Genomic DNA, 23182 nt, shown 5'->3' on the forward strand with positions numbered 1-23182 from the left:
CTCCTAAATAGGCATCCGATATGCCCCATGCCTACGAAGGCTCTTCTTCTCCTACATTTTCACCACAAACGTGCAGAGAGTCCGATGAACACGTGCAGAGTGCAGAGAGTCCAATGAACACGTGCAGAGTGCAGAGAGTCCGATGAACACATGCAGAGTGCAGAGAGTCCGATGAACACGTGCAGAGTGCAGAGAGTCCGATGAACACGTGCAGAGTGCAGAGAGTCCGATGAACACATGCAGAGTGCAGAGAGTCCGATGAACACGTGCAGAGTGCAGAGAGTCAGATGAACACGTGCAGAGTGCAGAGAGTCTGATGAACACGGGCAGAGTGCAGAGGGTCCGATTAACATGTGCAGAGTGCATAGAGCAGGCACGTGCAGGGATAACAAAGTCCAGGCCTTTTCTTTCTGGCCCTGGTGATGGTGGGGGGCTGTTCAAGGTTTTCCGGTGATGGTGGGGGGCTGTTCAAGGTTTTCCCGTGATGGTGGGGGGCTGCTCAACGTTTTCCAGGCTTCCGATTGGTGGACTTTGTCACCATGCCCCCACAAGCCATCTCAAAGGGACATTTACCATGACACTCTTTGGTGAAGGGACTTTTATTGTGACGCTCTTTGGGCCTTAAAGGGCCAGACACAGAAAATCATGTTTGGTTTAATTAATAGATATTGCTTCACTTAACACTTAATCGTCGTTTTTTTTGAATAAATATCACTCGATTGGCCCCCGCCACCCAAAAAACGGCGATTTGATTGCTCATGTGACTGGCTACGTCATCGAGGGAATTTTTGTTGCTGCTGGTAGTTTTTATCTGGTAGTGGAGTCCCGCCCCTAAAATCGTGATGTTCATTCATGATGTCACCTGTGTGATGTAATCGAGGGAAAGGTTTCTCAGCACGCAATGATAACTGCCTGACCAAGAATCTTCTGATAGTCAAAATCATTATTAAAAAATTACCAGCAGCAACAAAAATTCCCTCGATGACGTAGCCAGTCACATGAGCAATCAAATCGCCGTTTTTTGGGTGGCGGGGGCCAATCGAGTGATATTTATTCAAAAAAAAAGGACGATTAAGTGTTAAGTGAAGCAATATCTATTAATTAAACCAAACATGATTTTCTGTGTCTGTGGCCCTTTAAGGCTGCCTCATCTCGTGGACTCCAGCATTTCAGGTAAATTTGAGCGTGCTTTTGGGCCTGCATGCACTGCCTTACAAATGATCCCCTTATGAGTGGAGGTCCTCGCTTCCCATCTCCAACGCATAACGACATACTAACCCATATAAGGGGAAGGGACTAAGATAATGTTCTGCTATGAAATAACTATTCTACGGGACCTGTATGGTGGTTGCCATTACTTCTTAGCGGTTACCCAAAACCACAACAATGGTATGATTCACTAAATTAGACGTGAATAAGTTTCCCGTTTCTCTTTGAGATAACTATTACTTGGTGCGTCACTACCTGTATCTTGGTTCTCCTTTAGGTGTGTCATTTGTTTTATCAAAATGATCCTCAGGTTCTTGAGCTTACACATCCTGCTGCTCAATTCGGTCTCCTGAATATTATTGTGTCACGAGGTGATTTGTACAATCTTACGGGCTGTTACATGTCACCTGCAGATAAAGGAAGCCTTCTGAAGGTGGTGCTCGTTCCCAAAGAGAGGTGGTCAGACCTGGAAGGAGTAACACTGGAAGAGGTGCAGCTTTTCAAGGTGCAAAATTCTTCATATTTTAACATTCACCGACATTGATGTATTTGCTGTTTTGTTTCATATGTAATGATATATATATATATATATATATATAATGTTACGGCCTGAAGCACACCAAACCAAGCCTTCAATCACACTGTCTTTATTTATGGATTATCACACGAAAATCTCTTCCTACACATAAATAGTCCGGCAGCTAAGCTAAATATAGCATAACAATTGTGCATTTTGTGAGGAAAGCACCAAATTTGGCACACTAGTAGACTATCATATTATGAAAAGATCTGGATATTGGGCCATCTCAGATTCAGAGATTTGATTTTTGCAAGATTTGCAGAATTGCAAGCTGAGATTGCAACGCCAGGGACTCCTTCCTGCGAGCTGCCCACGTCACCCGCACAAGAAGAGCTCATCAAATCACTGCAGCGGCACTGCACATCCTGCAACACCGTGCGTATGAACGCCACTGTATGACATATGCTGATGGTGCAGAAGACCTGCCTGAGTTCGAAGACTGGTGTCACCAGAGAGAAGACATTCCCAACTTTCAGTACTGGGCAACTGTGCTGGAACTAGAGATGTTGGTACTGGTCTACGTGCGTTCTCTGCGGCAGGCTTCATTCACGATGTACCTTGATGTCCTGACGGAACTGGTCCCATGGTTCCATGCCTTAGACCACACACACTATACCAGGTGGATCCCTGTTCACCTGAGGGACATAGTTGCACTCCCAATGAAGCACCCAGATGTAGCCAGAGAATTCAGGGCTGGCAACTTCACTGTACAGAAGACGAAGAAGGTGTTCTCTTCAATCCCAATCGAATCGAAATCTTGCAAAAATCAAATCTCTGAATCTGAGATGGCCCAATATCCAGATCTTTTCATAATATGATAGTCTACTAGTGTGCCAAATTTGGTGCTTTCCTCACAAAATGCACAATTGTTATGCTAAGTTGCCCTACTAAAAACAAAGAAGGGAGAAGAGAGGGAAAAACCCGAATAGGCCAGTCAAGAGTAGGCAGGTCCAAGAGTAGGCCGGTCTAAGAGTAGGCCGGTCCAAGAGTAGGCCGGTCCAAGAGTAGGCCGGTCCAAGAGTAGGCCGGTCCAAGAGTAGGCCGGTCCAAGAGTAGGCCGGTCCAAGAGTAGGCCGGTCCAAGAGTCGGCAGGTCCAAGAGTCGGCCGGTCCAAGAGTAGGCCAGTCCAAGAGTAGGCAGGTCCAAGAGTAGGCAGGTCCAAGAGTAGGCCGGTCCAAGAGTCGGCCGGTCCAAGAGTAGGCCGGTCCAAGAGTAGGCCGGTCCAAGAGTAGGCAGGTCCAAGAGTAGGCCGGTCCAAGAGTATGCAGGTCCAAGAGTAGGCCGGTCCAAGAGTAGGCCGGTCCAAGAGTAGGCCGGTCCAAGAGTAGGCCGGTCCAAGAGTAGGCCGGTCCAAGAGTAGGCCCTAGGGCAGGCCCCGTAGTAGGCCCCAAGGCAGGCCCAACAGTAGGCCCCAGGGCAGGCCCCGTAGTAGGCCCCAAGGCAAGCCCAACAGTAGGCCCCAGGGCAGGCCCAACAGTAGGCCCCAGGGCAGGCCCAGTAATAGGCCCCACAGCAGGCCCAACAGTAGGCCCCAAGGCAGGCCCAACAGTAGGCCCCAGGGCAGGCCCAACAGTAGGCCCCAGGGCAGGCCCAGTAGTAGGCCCCAAGGCATGCCCAACAGTAGGCCCCAGGGCAGGCCCAGTAGTAGGCCCCAAGGCTGGCCCAACAGTAGGCCCCAGGGCAGGCCCAGTAGTAGGCCCCAGGGCAGGCCCAGTAGTCGGCCCCAAGGCAGCAAGAGTTCGACCAACTCTTGGTCACGCTTCAGGCAGAGAGTTTGCAACTGGACACTCTACAACCCCCAAAAAAGCACTCTGCCATAAGCCCTCCTCCAAAATGGCCATTCACTCCTCTGAATCACCTTCCTGGCCACTTCCCTGCCCTACAGCCAATCATAGGCTTTATACCCATGGACCAAACCACTTGATCTAACTCACAGGGGTGTGTGGGGGAAGGAAGAAGGAAAAGGTCACAAACCGTGACAATAAACAAAAGATAAATGTCTGTCTGTGTGTTTGTTTGTTTGTTGTCGAACCTACTCCTCTGTGCTTCCAAGGTTAATCGTCACAAAACTTTATGGGATAACATGTTTTACCACGATGCACTTAAATAGGGGGTTCAAAGGAGTTATTTTCTCACAATTCATAACTTCTAAACACCTGAGCCACCACCTGTCGCCATGATCTCCGAGGGTCGATCCACACATACAAAGCCCAAAGCCCGATCATCAAATACACTACATGGCCAAAAGTATGTGGACACCCAAACATAGAACATCTCATTCCAAAATCATGGGCATTAATATGGAGTTTCTCCCACCTTTGCTGCTATAACAGCCTCCACTCTTCTGTGAAGGCTTTCCCCTAGATGTTGGAACATTGCTGCGGAGATTTGCTTCCATTCAGCCACAAGAGCATGAGTGAGGTCGGCACTGATGTTGGGAAATTAGGCCTGGCTCGCAGTCGGCATTCCAATTCATCCCAAAGGTGTTCGATGGGGTTGAGGTCAGGGTTCTGTCCAGGGCAGTCAAGTTCTTACACACCAATCTCGACAAACCATTTCTGTATGAACTTCGCTTTGTGCATGGGGCCATGATCATGCTGAAACAGGAAATGGCCTTCCCCAAAACTGTTGCCACAAAGTTGGAAGCACACAATCGTCTAGAATGTCATTGTATGTTGCAGCGTTAAGATTTCCCTTCACTGGAACTAAGGGGCCTAGCCCGAAACATGAAAAACAACCCCAGACCATTATTCCTCCTCCACCAAACTTTACAGTTGGCACTATGCATTCAGGCAGGTAGCGTTCTCCTGGCATCCGCCAAACCCAGATTCGTCCGTCAGACTGCCAGAGTGCCAGATGGTGAAGCATGATTCATCACTCCAGAGAATGCGTTTCCACCATTCCAGAGTCCAATGGTGGCGAGCTTTGCACCACTCCAGCCGACGATTGGCATTGCACATGGTGATCTTAGGCTTGTGTGCGGCTGCTCGGCCATGGAAACCCATTTCATGAAGCTCCCGACGAACAGTTGTTGTGCTGATGTTGCCTCCAGAGGCAGTTTGGAACTCGGTAGTGAGTGTTGCAACTGAGGACAGACGATTTTTACGCGCTTCAGAACTTGGCGGTCCCGTCTTGTGACCTTGTGTGGCCTACCACTTCTCGGCTGAGCTGTTGTTGCTCCTAGACGTTTCCTCTTCACAATAACAGCACATGCAGTTGACCGGGGCAGCTCTAGCAGGGCAGAAATTTGATGAACTAACTTGTTTAAAAGGTGGCATCCTATGACGGTGCCACATTGAAAGTCACTCAGCTCTTCAGTACAGCCCATTCTACTTCCAATGTTTGTCTATGGAGATTGCATGGCTGTGTGCTTGATTATATATAGCTGTCAGCAATGGGTGTGGCTGAAATAGCCGAATCCACTAATTAGAAGGGGTGTCCGCATACTTTTCGCCATGTGGTGTGTGTTATCACATGTGAAAAACAAATCTTAATTAAGACGTTGCCATGATCAGCAACTTCGGCAAAGAAGGAGTTGCGTGACCTCTCAAATGTGGTAATTATTCAAAAACCAAAAATAATACAAAGACACCCAATGAAAAAACGAGATTTGGAGTCGTTACGACACGTGTGGGTCATCATCAAAAAACATATATACATTGTCTGCCACATAACCCACGTGGCCACCATCGACAAACCACCACATGCCAACAGGTGAACCTCCAACAATCACATAATCCTCACAATAAGGTGAGTTGTTTTTCTGTTTGTTTATGACCTTACTGCTTTTAGCTCCCAAGGTTAATCACAATGGAACTTTCTACGATCAGATTTTTAACCAATATGCACCTGAATAAGGGTTTTAAATGGTCATGACTCATAAGGAGGTCATTTGGCCCGTTATTGCCGAGTGGCACTCCTGAGATAATTTAATTACGAACCCGAGGTAATTTCTTTATCTATCTATAATTCCAGCAATCTCTGTGTGTATGTTTGTATGTTTGTATGTTTGTATGTATGTTTGTCTGTGACCGCTGTTTCTCGACAACTACCGGTCCGATATACTTGAAACTTGCCAGGTATATTGCTGGGGACCCGAGGATGTGCCTTTTCAAGGTTTTAAATTAATCGCAGAAGTAGTTACCGAGCTATGTCCAAAAAACGATTCAACCAATCAGAGAGCAGCGAGCTATCACGTGTGCCGAACGTGGCGAACAGACTCTGCCTCGGATGGCACATTTGAGAGCGTATTCATTTATTTCCCGTCGGCAAACTATGTTGGCGCTATGTTGGCGTTAAACTATGTTTTAAAACTAATTAAAACTAATTTGCGATTCTTTCGCTTTCCTGCGATATGCGACCTTCCGGAGCTCCTGTGAGAGCGTGCGCCATTACGGATAGTACGGGTACGGGCATGCCATATGTTGGCGTTAAACTATGTTTTAAAACTAATTAAAACCATTTCATGTAAATAGAGGGGGGGGGATTGTCACTGTACTCGCAAGCCGTTCGCCGTTCGCTTTGGCGTTGCGAATGGACCAAAACATTTCATGGACCAAACCATTTCATGTAAAGCGTTCGCCGTTCGCTTTGGCGTTGCGAATGGACCAAAACATTTCATGGACCAAACCATTTCATGTAAATAGAGGGGGGGGATATAATTTTAGATATATATATAGTACGGGCATGCCCTAGTCTATCTATAATTCCAGTAATCTCTGTGTGTGTGTATGCGACCGCTGTTTCTCGACAACTACCGGTCCGATATACTTGAAACTTGCCAGGTATATTGCTGGGGACCCGAGGATGTGCCTTTTCAAGGTTTCATATTAATCGGACAATTACTTACCGAGCTATGTCCAAAAAACGATTCAACCAATCAGAGAGCAGCGAGCTATCGCGTGTGCCGAACGTGGCGAACACACTCTGCCTCGGACGGCACATTTGAGAGCGTATTCATTTATTTCACGTTGGCAAACTATGTTGCCGCTATGTTGGCGTTAAACTATGTTTTAAAACTAATTAAAACCATTTCATGTAAATAGAGGGGGGGGGGTTGTCACTGTACTCGCAAGCCGTTCGCCGTTCGCTTTGGCGTTGCGAATGGACCAAAACATTTCATGGACCAAACCATTTCATGTAAAGCGTTCGCCGTTCGCTTTGGCGTTGCGAATGGACCAAAACATTTCATGTACCAAACCATTTCATGTAAATAGAGGGGGGGGGATATAATTTTAGATATAGATATAGTACGCGCATGCCCTAGTAATTATAATAATAAAGGAGTCTTATATAGCCCCATCAAGCAGAGTTAACGACCCTCATGGCGCTTTACATTATCATGCGAACGCACACACACCGCACACACATACACACACACACACACACCTTCACTCTTGCCCTATTCCTCTCCCTCCCCATTCAAAACCCATAGATGTGTACTTTACAACTACTTCACCCCTTTACACCCCTTAAGACCCTTTACACCCCTTCGACCCTTTTAGACCCTTTTCAACCAATAGACCCCTTTACACCCATTAGACCCATTTACACACTTTACACCCCTTAGACCCCTTTACACCCATTAGACCCATTTACACACTTTACACTCCCCAGACCCCTTTAGACCCTTTACACCTTAAGATCCTTTGCAGCCCTTAGACTCCTTTAGACCCTTTATACCCCTTAAACCACTTCAGACCCTTTACACCCCTTAGACCCCTTTACACCCCTTAGACCCCTTTACACCCATTTGACCCCTCTACACCCATTAAACCCCTTTATACCTCTTAGACCCCCTTTATATCCCTTAGACACCTTTACACCCATTATACCCTTTTAGACCCCTTTACACTGCTTAGACCCCTTTACACCCATTAGACCCCTCTACACCCCTTAGACCCCTTTACACCCATTAGACCCCTCTACACCCCTTGAACCCCTTTATACCTCTTAGACCCCTTTATATCCCTTAGACAACTTTACACCCATTAGACCCTTTTCGACACCTTGACACCCCTTAGACCCCTTTGAACCCCTTTACACCCATTAGGCCCCTCTACACCCATTTATACCCCTTAGACGCCTTTATACCCCTTAGACTCCTTGATACCACTCAGACGCCTTTATACCCCTTAGACCCCTTTACACACTTTAGACCTCTTTACACCACTGAGACCCCTTTACACCTTGACTGCTACGTTGACACATTTATCAAACCCATTTTTCAAGAGCCATGCACAAAGCAGCTGGAAATACATCACCTGTTCTACGTGCAGTGAGCATCACCTGCTTCCACATTCACTGCCGTGTGCTTCGCATTTCCATTGACGTTCACGGATTATCGTCATGTTCACGGATATATATTGTTGCGGTTCTCCTGGTCGGCCTTCTCCCCTTTACCAAGGGGGGATTAGTCCCCTTGTCTTTGACTAGCCGACGGGATCCGGGACCTATGACGTCACTTCCGGCGGACAGCGCTGAGTCGAGTCATAGGACTAATCACTAATACCTAATTACCAGCGCTGCCCAGAAAGCAAGGAAATAAGCCCCGCCCGAATCACGGGTGTAGGTGGATACGCCGAGCGGTAGCGACCCGTGACCCGAGCCATTAGCAATGACTAACCCGATCCGAGCGGTTCTAATCGTGCCACGTTTACCCAATGGAGGAAATCACTGATACGGTCGAATCAGGAAAGACAGGAAGAACAGATGGTTTATTTACACACAGCAATCAGAGGAAGAAGACACAGTGCAGCCTTATACAGTCTTATCTTATCCCAGGACAAACGGGCCAGTTTCACACTCAGACACACTCACACAGGGTTTGAGATGGACAGGTCGATGGTCCAGGGATGGCATCCAAGCAGCTCGTTTCCGGTCCCCAACGCGCACCGCGAAGAAGATGGTCAAGACCGCAGGAAGCTCCCCGCTTGTCGTTGGCGCACACGGAATTAAATGCAGGACGAACGGTAGGGCTGGCTGGGCGGTTACACTTGCAGCTATGGCCGTGTACGTAATAATTGAACAGGCGCTATATGCGCTCCCAATACAAGTTCAAAGAATATGCGCTCCCAATACAAGTTCAATGAATATGCGCTCCCAATACAAGTTCAATGAATATGCGCTCCCAATACAAGTTCAATGATACAGCGCAGCCTTCTCCAACGAACGAGTCCTCATCAGTCCTCCTTACAGTGCGCTCTCCCAACAAGTCCTCTCAGTGAGTCCTGTTTGGCATCAGTGTCCCTCAGCGGGTCCTTCCAAGGGCTTTTTGCGCTGGCTTTTATAGGCACGCCCTTACCACACCCTGTCATGCCATGTCACCCGAGCCCTGATTGGCTGGTGGCCCTTACCGCTGCTGTCTCCCCCGCTTCAACCTCGAGCCGCCCCCACCCCCCTTTTCGGGCCTACCTCGTGTCCCTTGACTAATGAACAACCAATGGGTAACGGAATGGATCCTACCCATCGAGTTGGAATTGGAGGGTGGAGGCAAAATGAAAGGGCCTAAACTTATTTCCTTTACACAACGCAGATGTTTACTAGGGAAATGGCCTTATCCTAACACATACTAAGACATAACTAACATCCTAAGTGGGCCTATGTGTTGCTTGTGGACTAACTATGGGGAGCAACTTTTTAACCTTTAATGATGTTATGTGTGCGTTCTCAAAACTGCAACACTGCCCCCCTCCTTCGCCAGGCTCGTCCCCGAGCCGAACCACGCAAGTCAGGACGACCGGTTTCGAGCAAGGGTCAGGACTACTTTTTAAATTAAGTGTGACACTCAGGTGTGGTTTCCCCTCTACATTTAATCTAACACCCTGTGTGTGACAGTTTTACAACACTAAATATGTCCCACCTACTGCGTTGTGTACTAACTAACAGACGCACACCCACAACTAACCGAATTACAGAAATAATTCACAAACTAAACATAGAGCCGGTGGGGAGCATGTTATTTACAAGACTAATCTAATTATTTACAATTCTACAACCCAGGACCTGTTCTTTTGTGGGAAAGAAAGTTGGAGAGAGGAGAAACAACAATGCAATGCACTGCACCAATACATCATATACAAGAATGCACCAAAACGCACCATAATGCACAATCATGCACAATCACAAAAATGCACCATTTCATAATAAACAGTAATTAATGTCGTCTTGTGCTGCTGGGCCGCTGCTTCTTGGCTGCATCTTCCTGCTTCGTCTTCGGTGTGCCATCATAAAAACTTAAAGTCTTCTTTCCTGACACACCAAAGGATAAATAAAAAGGCACCAACCGTGTCCGTTTTTCTGCACGGCCAACTTTGGTGGTCCGTCTGCGTGGCATCGATGCCACTTGAGAACAGTGGTCCGCAGGTAAGATAACGTTTGCAGCAAAGGTCTGCCCCAGCAAAGGTGCCAGGCCACAGAACGTGTGGTCCATAGGTGTACTAGGTGTACTGGTGCAGGCAACAGGTAGCAGAGTGCAGCTGCACAAAGGTAGCAACATTCCGCAGCACAGCTCAGGGTTCCTGCACACTCCCCTCAACAAAAGAAATATGGGTCCATGGGTGGGCAGGAAGACAAAGCAGAGTGTTTAGCGAGGGCAAGGATGCAAAGGTACACATCAATACAAGGCAATGCAACGCGAGGGGCGCGGTGGAGCGAGCAGAGCAGACTCGTCCCTACCGTTCGTACCCCCCCCCCCCCCCCCGCCCAACGTCAGCCTACACTACCCTTGCTCTTCCCCATATTTACACTTTACAAATTCCGTCCCTATGTCTTGTCTTCCATATCCCCCTCTAAACCAAATTCGTCATCCAATCCCTGCCAAGAAGGAAGAGATGGAATACACACATTGTCAAATCCCGTCGAGATGCGTCTCACATTCCAAATGTTTGCAAAACCTGGTGTGGAGTCCTGTCACCTTGGTGAGTGGATGTGGATGGTGCGAAGAGATTTCATCCTAACTACACTTCTAATCACATTAACTCTTTTACACTACCCGGGGTCTTGCCTTGCCAATCCAATTGGCCTTCTTTACTCTATGTGGTTCTAAAAACCAAATTACCCATTGACCACCTGGTGCCTTCCAATTTTGGGTCTCCCCCAATTTTTCATTACTGTGCCCTCGCACAATTTCGGGGCTGGGTCGTGTGGCTCCACTAGCGGGTCTACCTACCCGCGCACCTCCGCCATTGAAGTCGCCACCCGAGCTTACCTTGCTCCTGCGACTACCCTAAATTGGAGAAGGCCCTCCTGGCTCTCTCACCCCTCTGATGCCCTCTCTGGCATTGGGCTACCCGGGTCCTTCCTTTGGATCCTCGGGCCCCACTGAACACTACCAACACTAACTGGCTCCCAGAGCCTACCTGCGGCCTCACCTGGCCGACAGACTACCAGTGGCAGAGTGCCCCAATAACCATATGCACCAACAGGCCCACATGCCCAGCCATCTCCACAGTCTCATGCACCCATCCAAGCACTACTGGCTACTTCCTGCACCACAGGTGTCAATATCCAAACATTTTACCTAAACCCTCTACCTAACTTTAAACTACCCACCCTGGGTATCCATGAAGGGGTCCATCTCTCCCCCATTCACTCCTTCGCACCATGCACTCCACACCACTCATTCCCCACCAAGCATTCCACACCATTTATTCTACAAACACCAAGCTGTCTTGCACACTTCTTGTGCCCACACACCTGTTCCCCACTTGCACACCATGCAAGTCAATTCACTCATCACAATGACACTTGTCTTCAATACACCACTCATACACCACCTCTGGTCATCCCCGACCATTGCCTCATTTCACCAAGCTCAACAATAACCAGATTCTCATTCAATTCCTCATTTCATCAACCATACCACAAACACACGGCATCATCTAACTAACTACTTCCTCTAGAACTCGTGCTCCCCGTCTTCCCTTACACTAAGCACATCCCTCATCATTATCATCTATCTAATCTAACTACGTCCCCTCTACCTGTACAAATGTCACTACTTAAATCCTGTCCCTACTGTCATCTCTAAATCCCGAACAATTATCCTAGCCCACCCTGGCTAGTTTTCACTGCCACCCCATAATCTACTGCTCCTTTGACCCCATGATGGTTGGTAGAGCTACCATCCCTTTACACCGGGCACCATTCCTCAACACCATTGCTATTAGTCCACTCCACTTGAGCCTCTCCGTGCGGCAATACATTTTCGTCACAGCTTGGCTTCGAAAAGCCGAGCAATGCATGCGGGTGGTTCGTCTCCTGTAGGTTGGGTCCGTCCGGCATTTTTGGTTCAGGGGAGGAGGTTTTGTTGGGCCAAGGCTCCAGGCACCATCTCTGCGCGGGGCTTTTCGATGCCATGCGCGATGGCCCAGCCTCCCCCGGCTGGAGCACCGCAACCGCAAGGGTGCGTGGCCCCGAACTCTCCTACCTCCACTCGAACCGTGCCGATCGCCTTTCCCATCAAGGCACGGCACCGACCATACAGGGCGGGACCCGGCACGCATCGTGCACGCTGCCGCGGCAACGAACCCCGCCGATCCCCGCTGCACACAAAGCGCACCACGCACCGAGAGCTCGCGTCGGCTATCCATCGCCCTAAACGCTGCCCCGGTCTGCGTCGATGCTTGAGTCACACTCTCACACCCACAAGCGACCCGTTCCACACTCGTACACCGCAGCGCTCCAGCGCCCCCCATACACCCCCTGCACTCCGTTATTGCACTTTCTCTTCGTGCATTCTCTTTTCTTGCACACTCCAATGCACACCACTCAGGCGCACTCATGCCGTTCGCACATTCCATTACCACACATCCTCGCGCACACCCTGGTGCACTCATACCACTCGCGCACTCCATTACACACTTTGCCATCGCACACCCTCGCGTACACTCTCCCGTTATGTACTCCGTAACAACCATGGGTGTGCACTCTTTTGCTGCACACCCAATCACGCGCTCTGGTGTGCACTCCCGCACACTCTCTTCGGCCATCGCACACTCTGTGTCACACTCTTCACACATACACTCCGTTGTGCATTCACTCTCACTCTCGGTTTCACACTCATGCTCCGGCGCCGTTCGCACACGCGCGCCACTCACTCACGTACATCGCACCACGGACCTTCCACGAGCGCCCGGGTTACGTCTCAATCCCAAGCGCGCCAAAAATCTTTTCGCACCATATACATTTCTGCGATACACACTCCTGCTCACCTTCGGGATTCTCTTCTCCGCCAACACCTGCAAACTTTTCATTTTGTTATGCAGCACGACATCACAATGCGAACACGGACTTTGCACATATTCCATCTCGATTTCCGATTTAATTTCTGCTTCTGCCGTCTCTTCGTCCCCAATTTCCACTATAATTTCTTTTTCTTTTCCTAGCCCAACGACCGCCGGCGTGCTTAAAATTTTCTCTTCTAATTCGGCGGCCTTCGGCTTTTCTATACCCCGTGTCGCGATTTCTACCCCAGTCATTTTAACTGCGCCTCGCTCAGGCTCGCTTTCCACGCGTTCCTCAAATCGTGTTACCTCGTCGCATACCAATGCAACCATCCCGCTCGACCTGCGCCCTTTGTCTTTCCCCATTTTTTAAATTTGGCCACCTATTCTGTTTCCAAACCCCAATAACCCATCTTTTATTTCTCCCATTTTGGCCACTCATTTTATTTTCCAACCCCGTTAACCCGCCTTTCATTTCTCCCATATGGCCACTCATTTTGTTTCCCAACACCATTAACCTGTCTTTCATTTCTTTCATTTGGCCGCCCATATCATTTTTCAATCCCCCAATTTGATTTCCCAATTGCTCACTCCGAGCATCCATCTTATGCTCTGACTCTACCATAAAGGCCCTCATTTGTGCCATAAAGACTTGCAGGTCCATAACCTCTACTTGCAGAGCGGGCGCGGCCCTCGTCGCCATGTGCGAGGCACTGCCATTTTCTTCCCCTGCTACCTGCCCCTCATCAATGTCCTCCTCCATTGCCAACTGTCCCAATTCTTCCCGGGGGTCCTGGGTTGATTCTAACTCCTCTACCTCGTCATTCACCCCCACCGGCATCCGACCGTCTTGGCTATCCATGGCACGATTTTAATTTAGATGTTTAATAAAATTTCGGCCGCTCGTAATTTTGAGTGCATTAAGCGCACTTCGGGTCCAATCCCACTCCCCTGACAACAATTGTTGTGGATCTCCGCCCCGGCCTTCTCCCCTTACCAAGGGGGGCTTAGTCCCCTTGTCTTTGACTGGCCGACGGGACCCGGCACCTATGACGTCACTTCCAGACAGCGCTGAGTAGGGTCGTAGGACTAATCACTAATACCTAAGTACCAGTGCTGCCCAGGAAGCAAGGAAATATGCCCCGCCTAAATCACGGGTGTAGGTGGATATGCCGAGCGGTAGCGAACCCATGACCTGAGCCGTTATCAATGACTAAACCCGATCCAAGCGGTTATGAATCGTGCCACGCTTACCCAATGGAGAAATCACAGGTACGATCAAATCAGGAAGAAAAGGAATAACAGATGGTTTATTTACACTATGTACAATGATTCAGCAAAAGAAGACACAGTGCAGCCTTAAACAGTCTTACTTAATCCCAAGACAAACGGGCCCATTCACACTCAGACACACTCACACGGGGTTGCAGACGAACAGGTCGATGGTCCAGGGATGGCGTGCAGGCAGCTCTTTCTCCGGTCCCCAACTCACACGGCGAAGAAGATGAAACAGACGGCAGGAGCTCTCCGCGTGTCGTTTTCGCGCACGGGATTATTACGGGGCGAATGTATGGGCTGGCTTTGGCAGTTACACTTGCGGCTGCGGTCGTGTACGTAATAAGCGAATGATATGCGCTCACAATGCGCTTTTCAATCAAGAGCTCTCGACACTGTCGTGTGCTCTCCCAACAAGTCCTCTTGTACAGTGCGCTCTCCCAACAAGTCCTTCTGCCACAGTCCTTGTAACGCGAGTGCTTATTACAGTGCACTCTCCCTTCTCATCTCTCCGGGTCAGTCCTGTTTAAGGGCTTTGTGTGAAGGCTTATATATCGCCACCCAGCGAACCTTCCAGCACTTACCAGAGGCGCCTTACCATGCCCCATCATGCCATGCCCTCACGCCCTGGTTGGATGATGGCCCTTACCGTCACTGCCTCTGACGTGCTCCTCGACTCTGCCACACCACGGCCCCGTGCCCCTCCCTCTTTTCAGGCCTACCTCGTGTCACTGGGCTCGTTCCAGCAAACCAAGGGCAGCGAACGCTGCCGGTAGCCAAAGCGTAACAAACTGAGGGATGCCAAATGGGGCGCGGGATCTATTATGCCCAATATGGGATTGGGGGGTGGTGCAAAAGATGAAAGGGACCTAACCCATTTTCTTTTACACAACGCAGATGTTACTAGGGAAATGGCCTGAATACTCACACATACTATGACATAACTAATGTTCTAAGTGGGCCTACGTGTTGCTTGTGGACTAACTATGGGGGGCAACCTTTTAACCTTTAATGATCTTATATGTACACTTTCTCAAAACCGCAACAATATATATATATATATATATATATATATATATATATATATATATATATCTACACTATAATACTCTTCTTCAGTCTGTCTGTCCAGTTCAGGGAGGGGCTTCACCAATTCAGGGATAAGCTTCACCCATTCAGGGAGGGGCTTCACCCATTCAGGGAGGGGCTTCACCCGTTCAGGGATAAGCTTCACCAATTCAGGTATAAGCTTCACCCATTCAGGGAGAGGCATCACCCATTCAGGGAGGGGCATCACACCATTCAGGGAGGGGCTTCACCCATTCAGGGATAAGCTTCACCCATTCAGCGAGGAGCTTCACCCATTCAGGGATATGCTTCACCCATTCAGGGATGGGATTCACCCATTCAGGGATAAGCCTCACCCATTCAGGGATAAGCTTCACCCATTCAGGGATAAGCTTCACCCATTCAGGGATAAGCTTCCCCCATTCAGGGATAAGCTTCACCCATTCAGGGATAAGCTTCACCCATTCAGGGATAAGCTTCACCCATTCAGGGAAAGGCTTCACCCATTCAGGGATAAGCTTCACCCATTCAGGGATAAGCTTCACCCATTCAGGGATAAGCTTCACCCATTCAGGGATAAGCTTCACCCATTCAGGGATAAGCTTCACCCATTCAGGGATAAGCTTCACCCATTCAGGAATAAGCTTCACCCATTCAGGGAGGGGCTTCACCCATTCAGGGATGGGATTCACCCATTCAGGAATAAGCTTCACCCATTCAGGGAGGGGCTTCACCCATTCAGGGATGGGATTCACCCATTCAGGGATAAGCTTCACCCATTCAGGGAGGGGCATCACCCATTCAGGGATGGGATTCACCCATTCAGGGATGGGATTCACCCATTCAGGGATAAGCCTCACCCATTCAGGGATAAGCCTCACCCATTCAGGGATAAGCTTCGCCCATTCAGGGATAAGCTTCACCCATTCAGGGAGGGGCTTCACCCATTCAGGGATGGGATTCACCCATTCAGGGATGGGATTCACCCATTCAGGGATGGGATTCACCCATTAAGGGATAAGCTTCACCCATTCAGGGATGTGATTCACCCATTCAGGGATAAGCTTCACCCATTCAGGGATGGGATTCACCCATTCAGGGATGGGATTCACCCATTCAGGGATGGGATTCACCCATTCAGGGATAAGCTTCACCCATTCAGGGAGGGGCTTCACCCGTTCAGGGATAGGATTCACCCATTCAGGGATAGGATTCACCCATTCAGGGATAAGCTTCACCCATTCAGGGAGGGGCATCACCCATTCAGGGAGGGGCTTCACCCATTCAGGGATGGGATTCACCCATTTAGGGATGGGATTCACCCATTCAGGGATAAGCTTCACCCATTCAGGGATGGGATTCACCCATTCAGGGATAGGATTCACCCATTCAGGGATAAGCTTCACCCATTCAGGGATGGGATTCACCCATTCAGGGATAGGATTCACCCATTCAGGGATAAGCTTCACCCATTCAGGGATGGGATTCACCCATTCAGGGAGGGGCATCACCCATTCAGGGAGGGGCTTCACCCATTCAGGGATGGGATTCACCCATTCAGGGATGGGATTCACCCATTCAGGGATGGGATTCACCCATTAAGGGATAAGCTTCACCCTTTCAGGGATGTGATTCACCCATTCAGGGATAAGCTTCACCCATTCAGGGAGGGGCTTCACCCGTTCAGGGATAGGATTCACCCATTCAGGGAGGGGCATCACCCATTCAGGGAGGGGCTTCACCCATTCAGGGATGGCATTCAAGATCAAATCTTCACCATTTTGTTTGCTCCGCATAGCTCTGAGACCTTATAAGCTTATTTTGTAAGGTTCACGCTTTCTGAGGCTTTATCCAAACTCTAATTCGATATCTCATTTCATTTTTCATCGTCGCTAAGCTGAATTAAGACTCGGTTGCAAAGAACGCGAAGAAAATTGGATAAAAGTTTGCACTTTTAGACAAAAATGCATTTTAAAAGAAATTAAAGCCTGTAATATAAAGTCCATTCAGAGTCCCTCATGGCTTTATCACGACTCCAATTCATCATCTGATTTCATTTTTCATAGTCATAAAGACGGTTTACGTCTCATTTGCAGCAAAAGGTGAGAAAACTTGACGAATATTTACGTTTTTACAATCTATTATAATATTCAAGGAAGAATGGGAGAAACTTCCCAAATCCAGATGTGCAAAGCTGATACAGACATACCCAAGAAGACTCGATGCTGAAATTGCTGCCAAAGGCGCTTCTACGAAGTATTGACTCGGGGGGCTGAATACTTATGTATATTAGATATTTCTGCATTTCATTTTTAATTACTTTGTAAAACAAATTCTAAAAACAACTTTTCACTTTGTTATAATGAGATATTTTGTGCAGGTCAGTGACAACAAATCTCAATTTAATTCATTTTAAATTCAGGCTGTAACACAACAAATTTTGAAAAAAGTCACGGGATGTGAATACTTAAGGCACTATACAATCAAAACGGCAATGGGAATGCATTTTTGCCAAAAAAACCACCAATATTCGTCCGATTTTCTCACCTTTTCCTGCAACCAAGGCTTAAACTATCCTTGCGACTATGAAAAATGAAATCAGATGGTGAATTGGAGTCGAGATAAAGCCGTGAGGGACTCTGAATGGACTTGTTACAGGCCTTCATTTCATTAAAAATGCATTTTGTTCTATAAACGGTAACTTTCATCGAATTTTCTTCCCATTGTTTGCAACTGAGTCTAAAACCATCTTAGCGACTATGAAAATGAAATCAGATATCGAATTAGGGTTTGAATAAAACTGAGAGAGTGAGAAAGCACGAACCGCACAAAAGAGGCTCCAGAATGATGCGGAGCAAACAAAATGGTGGAGATTTGTTTTTTTAACCCTTCCCAGAACGGGTGTAACCACTCTCTCAACGGGGGAAGTCACACCTACAAACGGCAGACAAACACACACACACACACACACACACACACACACACTCACCTAAGCTGAATATTACAGTGATATATAATTTTTAATAAACAGGAATTAAATTCCTGCGTGGGGCTCGTGTGAAAAATTCTAACTCAACCCAGGACTCGAACCCAGGGACCTCATCACTTACGCAGTGACAGCCCACTGTGCTGTTGAGCCAACGGAATTGCCTCAGAAATTTTCCACACTTAACACTGCGAGCTTTATAATGGCCGATGTCTTACGTGCCTGCTCGGCAGACCCCGGATGTGAGCGTAAGTATATATGCGTATGTAAGTGTATGCAAGTATATGTAGAAGTGCATTGGAGCTTAACTCATCTACAATTTTTAATAAACAGGAATTTATAAATATATATTATATATATATATATTGTTGATTCATTGTCATATTTACTCCAACGGTGTTTATTTCACTCATTCTGTTAGTTATTCATTTCTATTTTTCATTACCAGGAACCAACAGCAATTCTCTCTGTTGCAATATCACCAAAGAGGGTAAGCAATTGAACAGCCATTTTGTTTTTCTGTTTTAAGTCACATTACAAGATTAAATGTGGCGGGGGGGGGGGGCGGAGCGGGAATGGAGGGAGGTAGGTGGGATAAAATATGTCATTGATGTTACAATCATTCGGCGTAGCTTATGTGGTGTACAATACACCTTATAGGTTCCTTCAGTCTTGGGTACTTTTTGAATCACCTGAAAATCGACACCAGAGTGCTGTGATCGATATTATAGTTCGTGGGAAATTAATTTCGAATGGAAAATGTTCCGTGTACTGAACAAAAGTACGGAGAAGGATTTATATATACAACCATGGAGGGTTATACAAAGTTGCGGCTCATGGAAGAGCTAGAACATGGAATTGACCAGGATGTAACAGCACAAAATGAACAGTAGAAGAGGGAAACACAACAACAGCAGGTATGGATGAGGGACAAAATAGAGGGAGACTTGAAAAATACCCTGGTGGGGAGGATTGAGAGCCAGCTGGGCTATGAGGGGTTGGGAGTGTGGGGGGGGGGGGGGGTCAATTGGAGTACAGATGATCATGGTTTTGGATAGGGGATGATCTGAGATGGTGGTAAACACCTGTCTTGAAGACCTGGAGGTAAGAATATAGTTGAAGGCAATGTGGAAGTCGGAGTGTGTGTGCCCTGCAGAAACCTGAGGGGGAGGGAGAGGTGGGGTATAAAATACAGAAAGGCAAAGGGTGCAAGACCAGAAAGTAGGTGGGGGAAGACCTGTCAATGATGGTGAATTGATGGGCCTATACACTTGAAGGCCTTGTTTTCCACTGTGTCAAGCTGGGCAAGATGTGAGGCGGGGGAGCCAGCCCGGAGAGGAGAGCAGCACTCCATCAAGCTGCGGATGAAGGCTTTGTCCGTGGATCAGAGATCAGGTGTGCCGAGGAAGGACTTTATACGATGGAGGGTGCCCAGTGGCTTTGGTGGCCAACATAGAAGTGTGTTTTGTCCAAAAAAGATAATGGTTCATAGTGAGGGTGCAGCCAAAGACAATGATGCTAACGTACCTTTCAGGTGTTGAGATTCATTACAATGAGATATTTGAACAGCAATAATCACCATGTTGATCTAACAGTGTCACACCTCTATTCAATAAGAGCCGCTTCATTGGCAATTTGTGGAAATGCTCCTTGGATCTTGGATATTCCAGACTTACCAATTGGTCTGAACGTAAAATTTGCTTTTTCTTTGCCTTTGTCTGTCTTATGTCTCTCTGATCTTATCCGTGTACATATCACCATCATCCACATATCACCCTTATTGTCTCCATTGTTTTGGTTTCTTCCTTTGTCCCATTGCCTTGTCTTGCTGTTTCCCTTTCTCTTGGAGTAGCAGCAACTCTACATCAGCTCACTCCAAGGAGTGGTGCAGGTGCCTCTGCAGCGATGTCATGCGTATGGTCCAGCATGTGCCTCCTGCTGCCTTTCACGAGACCCGTACTGTGCCTGGGATGGTCGTGCCTGCTCGCGCTACTACCCATACAGCAAACGGCAAGTTTTCCTGCAGCAAGAACATCGTTAGTCAAAAGCAAACAAGGTTTTAGAGGTAAAGGCCTTGGCTATCCTCATACCAGTCTGAAAACTTTTCTCCCTAATCACCAATGGATTTGGTTAACAATTTTCATTAATTTCTTGACTTTTAGGCACCTGGCATGTTTCTTTCTTTAATTGTACTCACATTCTCAGATTTTTCGTCTGGATATTGAAGAAAAAGAGCTGGAAAAATCAATTCAGCAACATGGGTGGCAAAGATAATATTGGAAAAACAAAAATACCATAACCTCAGGAAAAAGAGAAATTGCCCAAATGAGAACAAGGGCTAAAGATGGGAGAACATTCGTATTCATTTGAATTGAGGTGGGGGTGGGTGATGGGGGGAGGGGTGGGTGATGGGGGGAGGGGTGGGAGGAAATATCGTGAAGATTCCCATTATTGGCAGAATCTGGTACAAATTAATCACGTGCATGCATTACCTGCTCTAAAATACAATAATACTGATAATGATACTGATTGAAGTCGTGTGCTCAAGTCGTGATTCCACTGCTCCTTCTTTCGACACAGGGTAGTCCCATTACAATGAACACTGACTATACCTCAAGAGTTCATACAATAGGATACCCCACGCAGTGTATATGTATGAACAGGATTATAAATAATTAATTGATGTGTGGGAAAATTACACGCGCAGACCAGGAATCAATCCCAGGTCCTCTGGTGAACCGTACCAGTGCTCTGCCATCTGAGCTATGTCTGAGATGTGAGCTAGATGGCAGAGCACTGCTATGGTTGGTTCACCAGAGGACCTGGGGTCGATTCCTGGTCTGCACCGTGTACTTTTCCCACACCTCAATTAAATATTGTCGTACGATTGCCCCTCAGTTAAGACCGGGGAATCGCGGATGGCCAAAACAAGCTTAATGAGGCGACAATCAATGGCGGATTTTCTATACCCGCATGGGAGGAAGAAGGAAAGAGGAAGAAGAAGCGGCGAGATTTACCTCATGGTCTGTGCGCACCAGTGTCTTCAACCTGCAAAGTGATTAAACTCACACGAACACGGAATTTATGTACAAAAGGACAAGGCTTTATTGCCATGGATGCCAATAACAAGAACGCGCCGGTAATTAAATGTCCTAAATGGGGACGTCCCCACACCAACTTCAGATACAATACAATGGGAGAATGAATCAAAGGAACCGTTGTTTGCGCATCTGTGCTTCTCTGTCTGGATGTGTAGCGTCCGTCGTCCAACATGGCTCCGGTTGGTGCGAACTGCCTGGTTGTTGGTGCGGAGCGGCCCACAGCGCGCCCGCGCGATCGCTCGTCAGTGCTCTAACCGCAAGCCTTGCTCGTACGTGGACGCCAGAGAGGAGAATCGATGGCACTCCAACGTTGCTCCAACGTCCGTCGTCAAGCAGGCAAATTCGCGGATGGCAAAGGAAGAAAGGTCCAACAGAGCGAAAGGCAAGGGCAGAAGGGAGGTCTGGGAAGGGCAGAAGCCAACGCGAGGAGATGAAAATGCCGGTGAGCGAGTCGTTTTGTCACTCGCGGTGTGACGTCAGCGCTCTCCCTCTACCAACCAGTGCCTCGTTGTCTCGTCACCTTTCGCGCCTTTTTACGTCACCGGCGCTTCTCCTCCAACCAGTGCGTAGCTTGTTGGTAGTTCGTTCGCGCCCTCCGCACTGATTGGCCATGGTGTCCTCGGTCGGTGGCCAATCAGTGTGTCACTCCTTCATCTTCCTTACCCCCAATGACGGGGAAGCTTTTTATCCTTTCCCCGACCAATCACACGTCCTTCCCTGCTCTGCCAAATCGGTGGCCTGCTCTTTGCTTGCCCCTCCCCTGGCCAATAATGAGTTCTCCCTGGGTGTGGCTCTCAGCCTGCCTGGTCAATGTTTGATCGCCATGGTGTACCGCTTGCTGTCGGTCTTTTCGGTCAGTCATTGTGGCGGCGGGGGAATTAATTAATGTCGTGCACTAATGGATCTAGCTAATGTATGTGGTGTGTTGCCATAAGGGACAATGGATTGATCAGAGGTTTCACACACAGGGGAATTAGCTTATTCCTTATTCTACCTATCACCGGATCATCCTCGTAGGTACATCCTGATCACAGGTACACACTTAATCCGACAAACCGCCTAAACACAGAACTTATTACATCGAGATTCTCTAGCACGACAGACAAAGCATGATACCTATGCAGATCTACGTAAATCTATATATGCCTACACAACCGACATCACAATATATACATATATACATGCATGCATACATACATACATACAGGAAGGCCTTGCCATTCACGGGGGGTTACATTCTTGAAAATCCCTGTGACCCGCTGTGGAGGAAAACTCAATGGTCTTAGCTCTAAAGACCACCTGCTCGTCATATAATCGTTTTTATAAAGATATACATTCAAAAAGACATGTTACCAAAATTACTATCTACTAGGGCATGCCCGTACTATATCTATATCTAAAATTATATCCCCCCCCTCTATTTACATGAAATGGTTTGGTTCATGAAATGTTTTGGTCCATTCGCAACGCCAAAGCGAACGGCGAACGCTTTACATGAAATGGTTTGGTCCATGAAATGTTTTGGTCCATTCGCAACGCCAAAGCGAACGGCGAACGGCTTGCGAGTACAGTGACAATCCCCCCCCCCCCCCCCCTCTATTTACATGAAATGGTTTTAATTAGTTTTAAAACATAGTTTAACGCCAACATAGCGGCAACATAGTTTGCCAACGTGAAATAAATGAATACGCTCTCAAATGTGCCGTCCGAGGCAGAGTGTGTTCGCCACGTTCGGCAC

General features: G+C 47.9%; 1 protein-coding gene across 2 annotated transcripts in view; it reads left to right on the forward strand.

Moving 5' to 3' along the window:
- The window catches only part of LOC137438271 (semaphorin-3A), a 90606-nt gene that overhangs the window by 46604 nt on the left and 20820 nt on the right, over window positions 1–23182 (forward strand). For both annotated transcript variants that reach the window (XM_078766392.1, XM_078766393.1), the window contains exons 7-9: window positions 1623–1714; window positions 18792–18833; window positions 20196–20353. In XM_078766392.1, the coding sequence (XP_078622518.1) occupies window positions 1623–1714; window positions 18792–18833; window positions 20196–20353 (292 nt within the window). The remainder of the gene's footprint in view (window positions 1–1622; window positions 1715–18791; window positions 18834–20195; window positions 20354–23182) is intronic.

The sequence above is a fragment of the Myxine glutinosa genome, chromosome 12 (genome assembly GCF_964187855.1).
Source record: "Myxine glutinosa chromosome 12, kmMyxGlut1.1, whole genome shotgun sequence".
NCBI classification, from domain to species: domain Eukaryota; kingdom Metazoa; phylum Chordata; class Myxini; order Myxiniformes; family Myxinidae; genus Myxine; species Myxine glutinosa.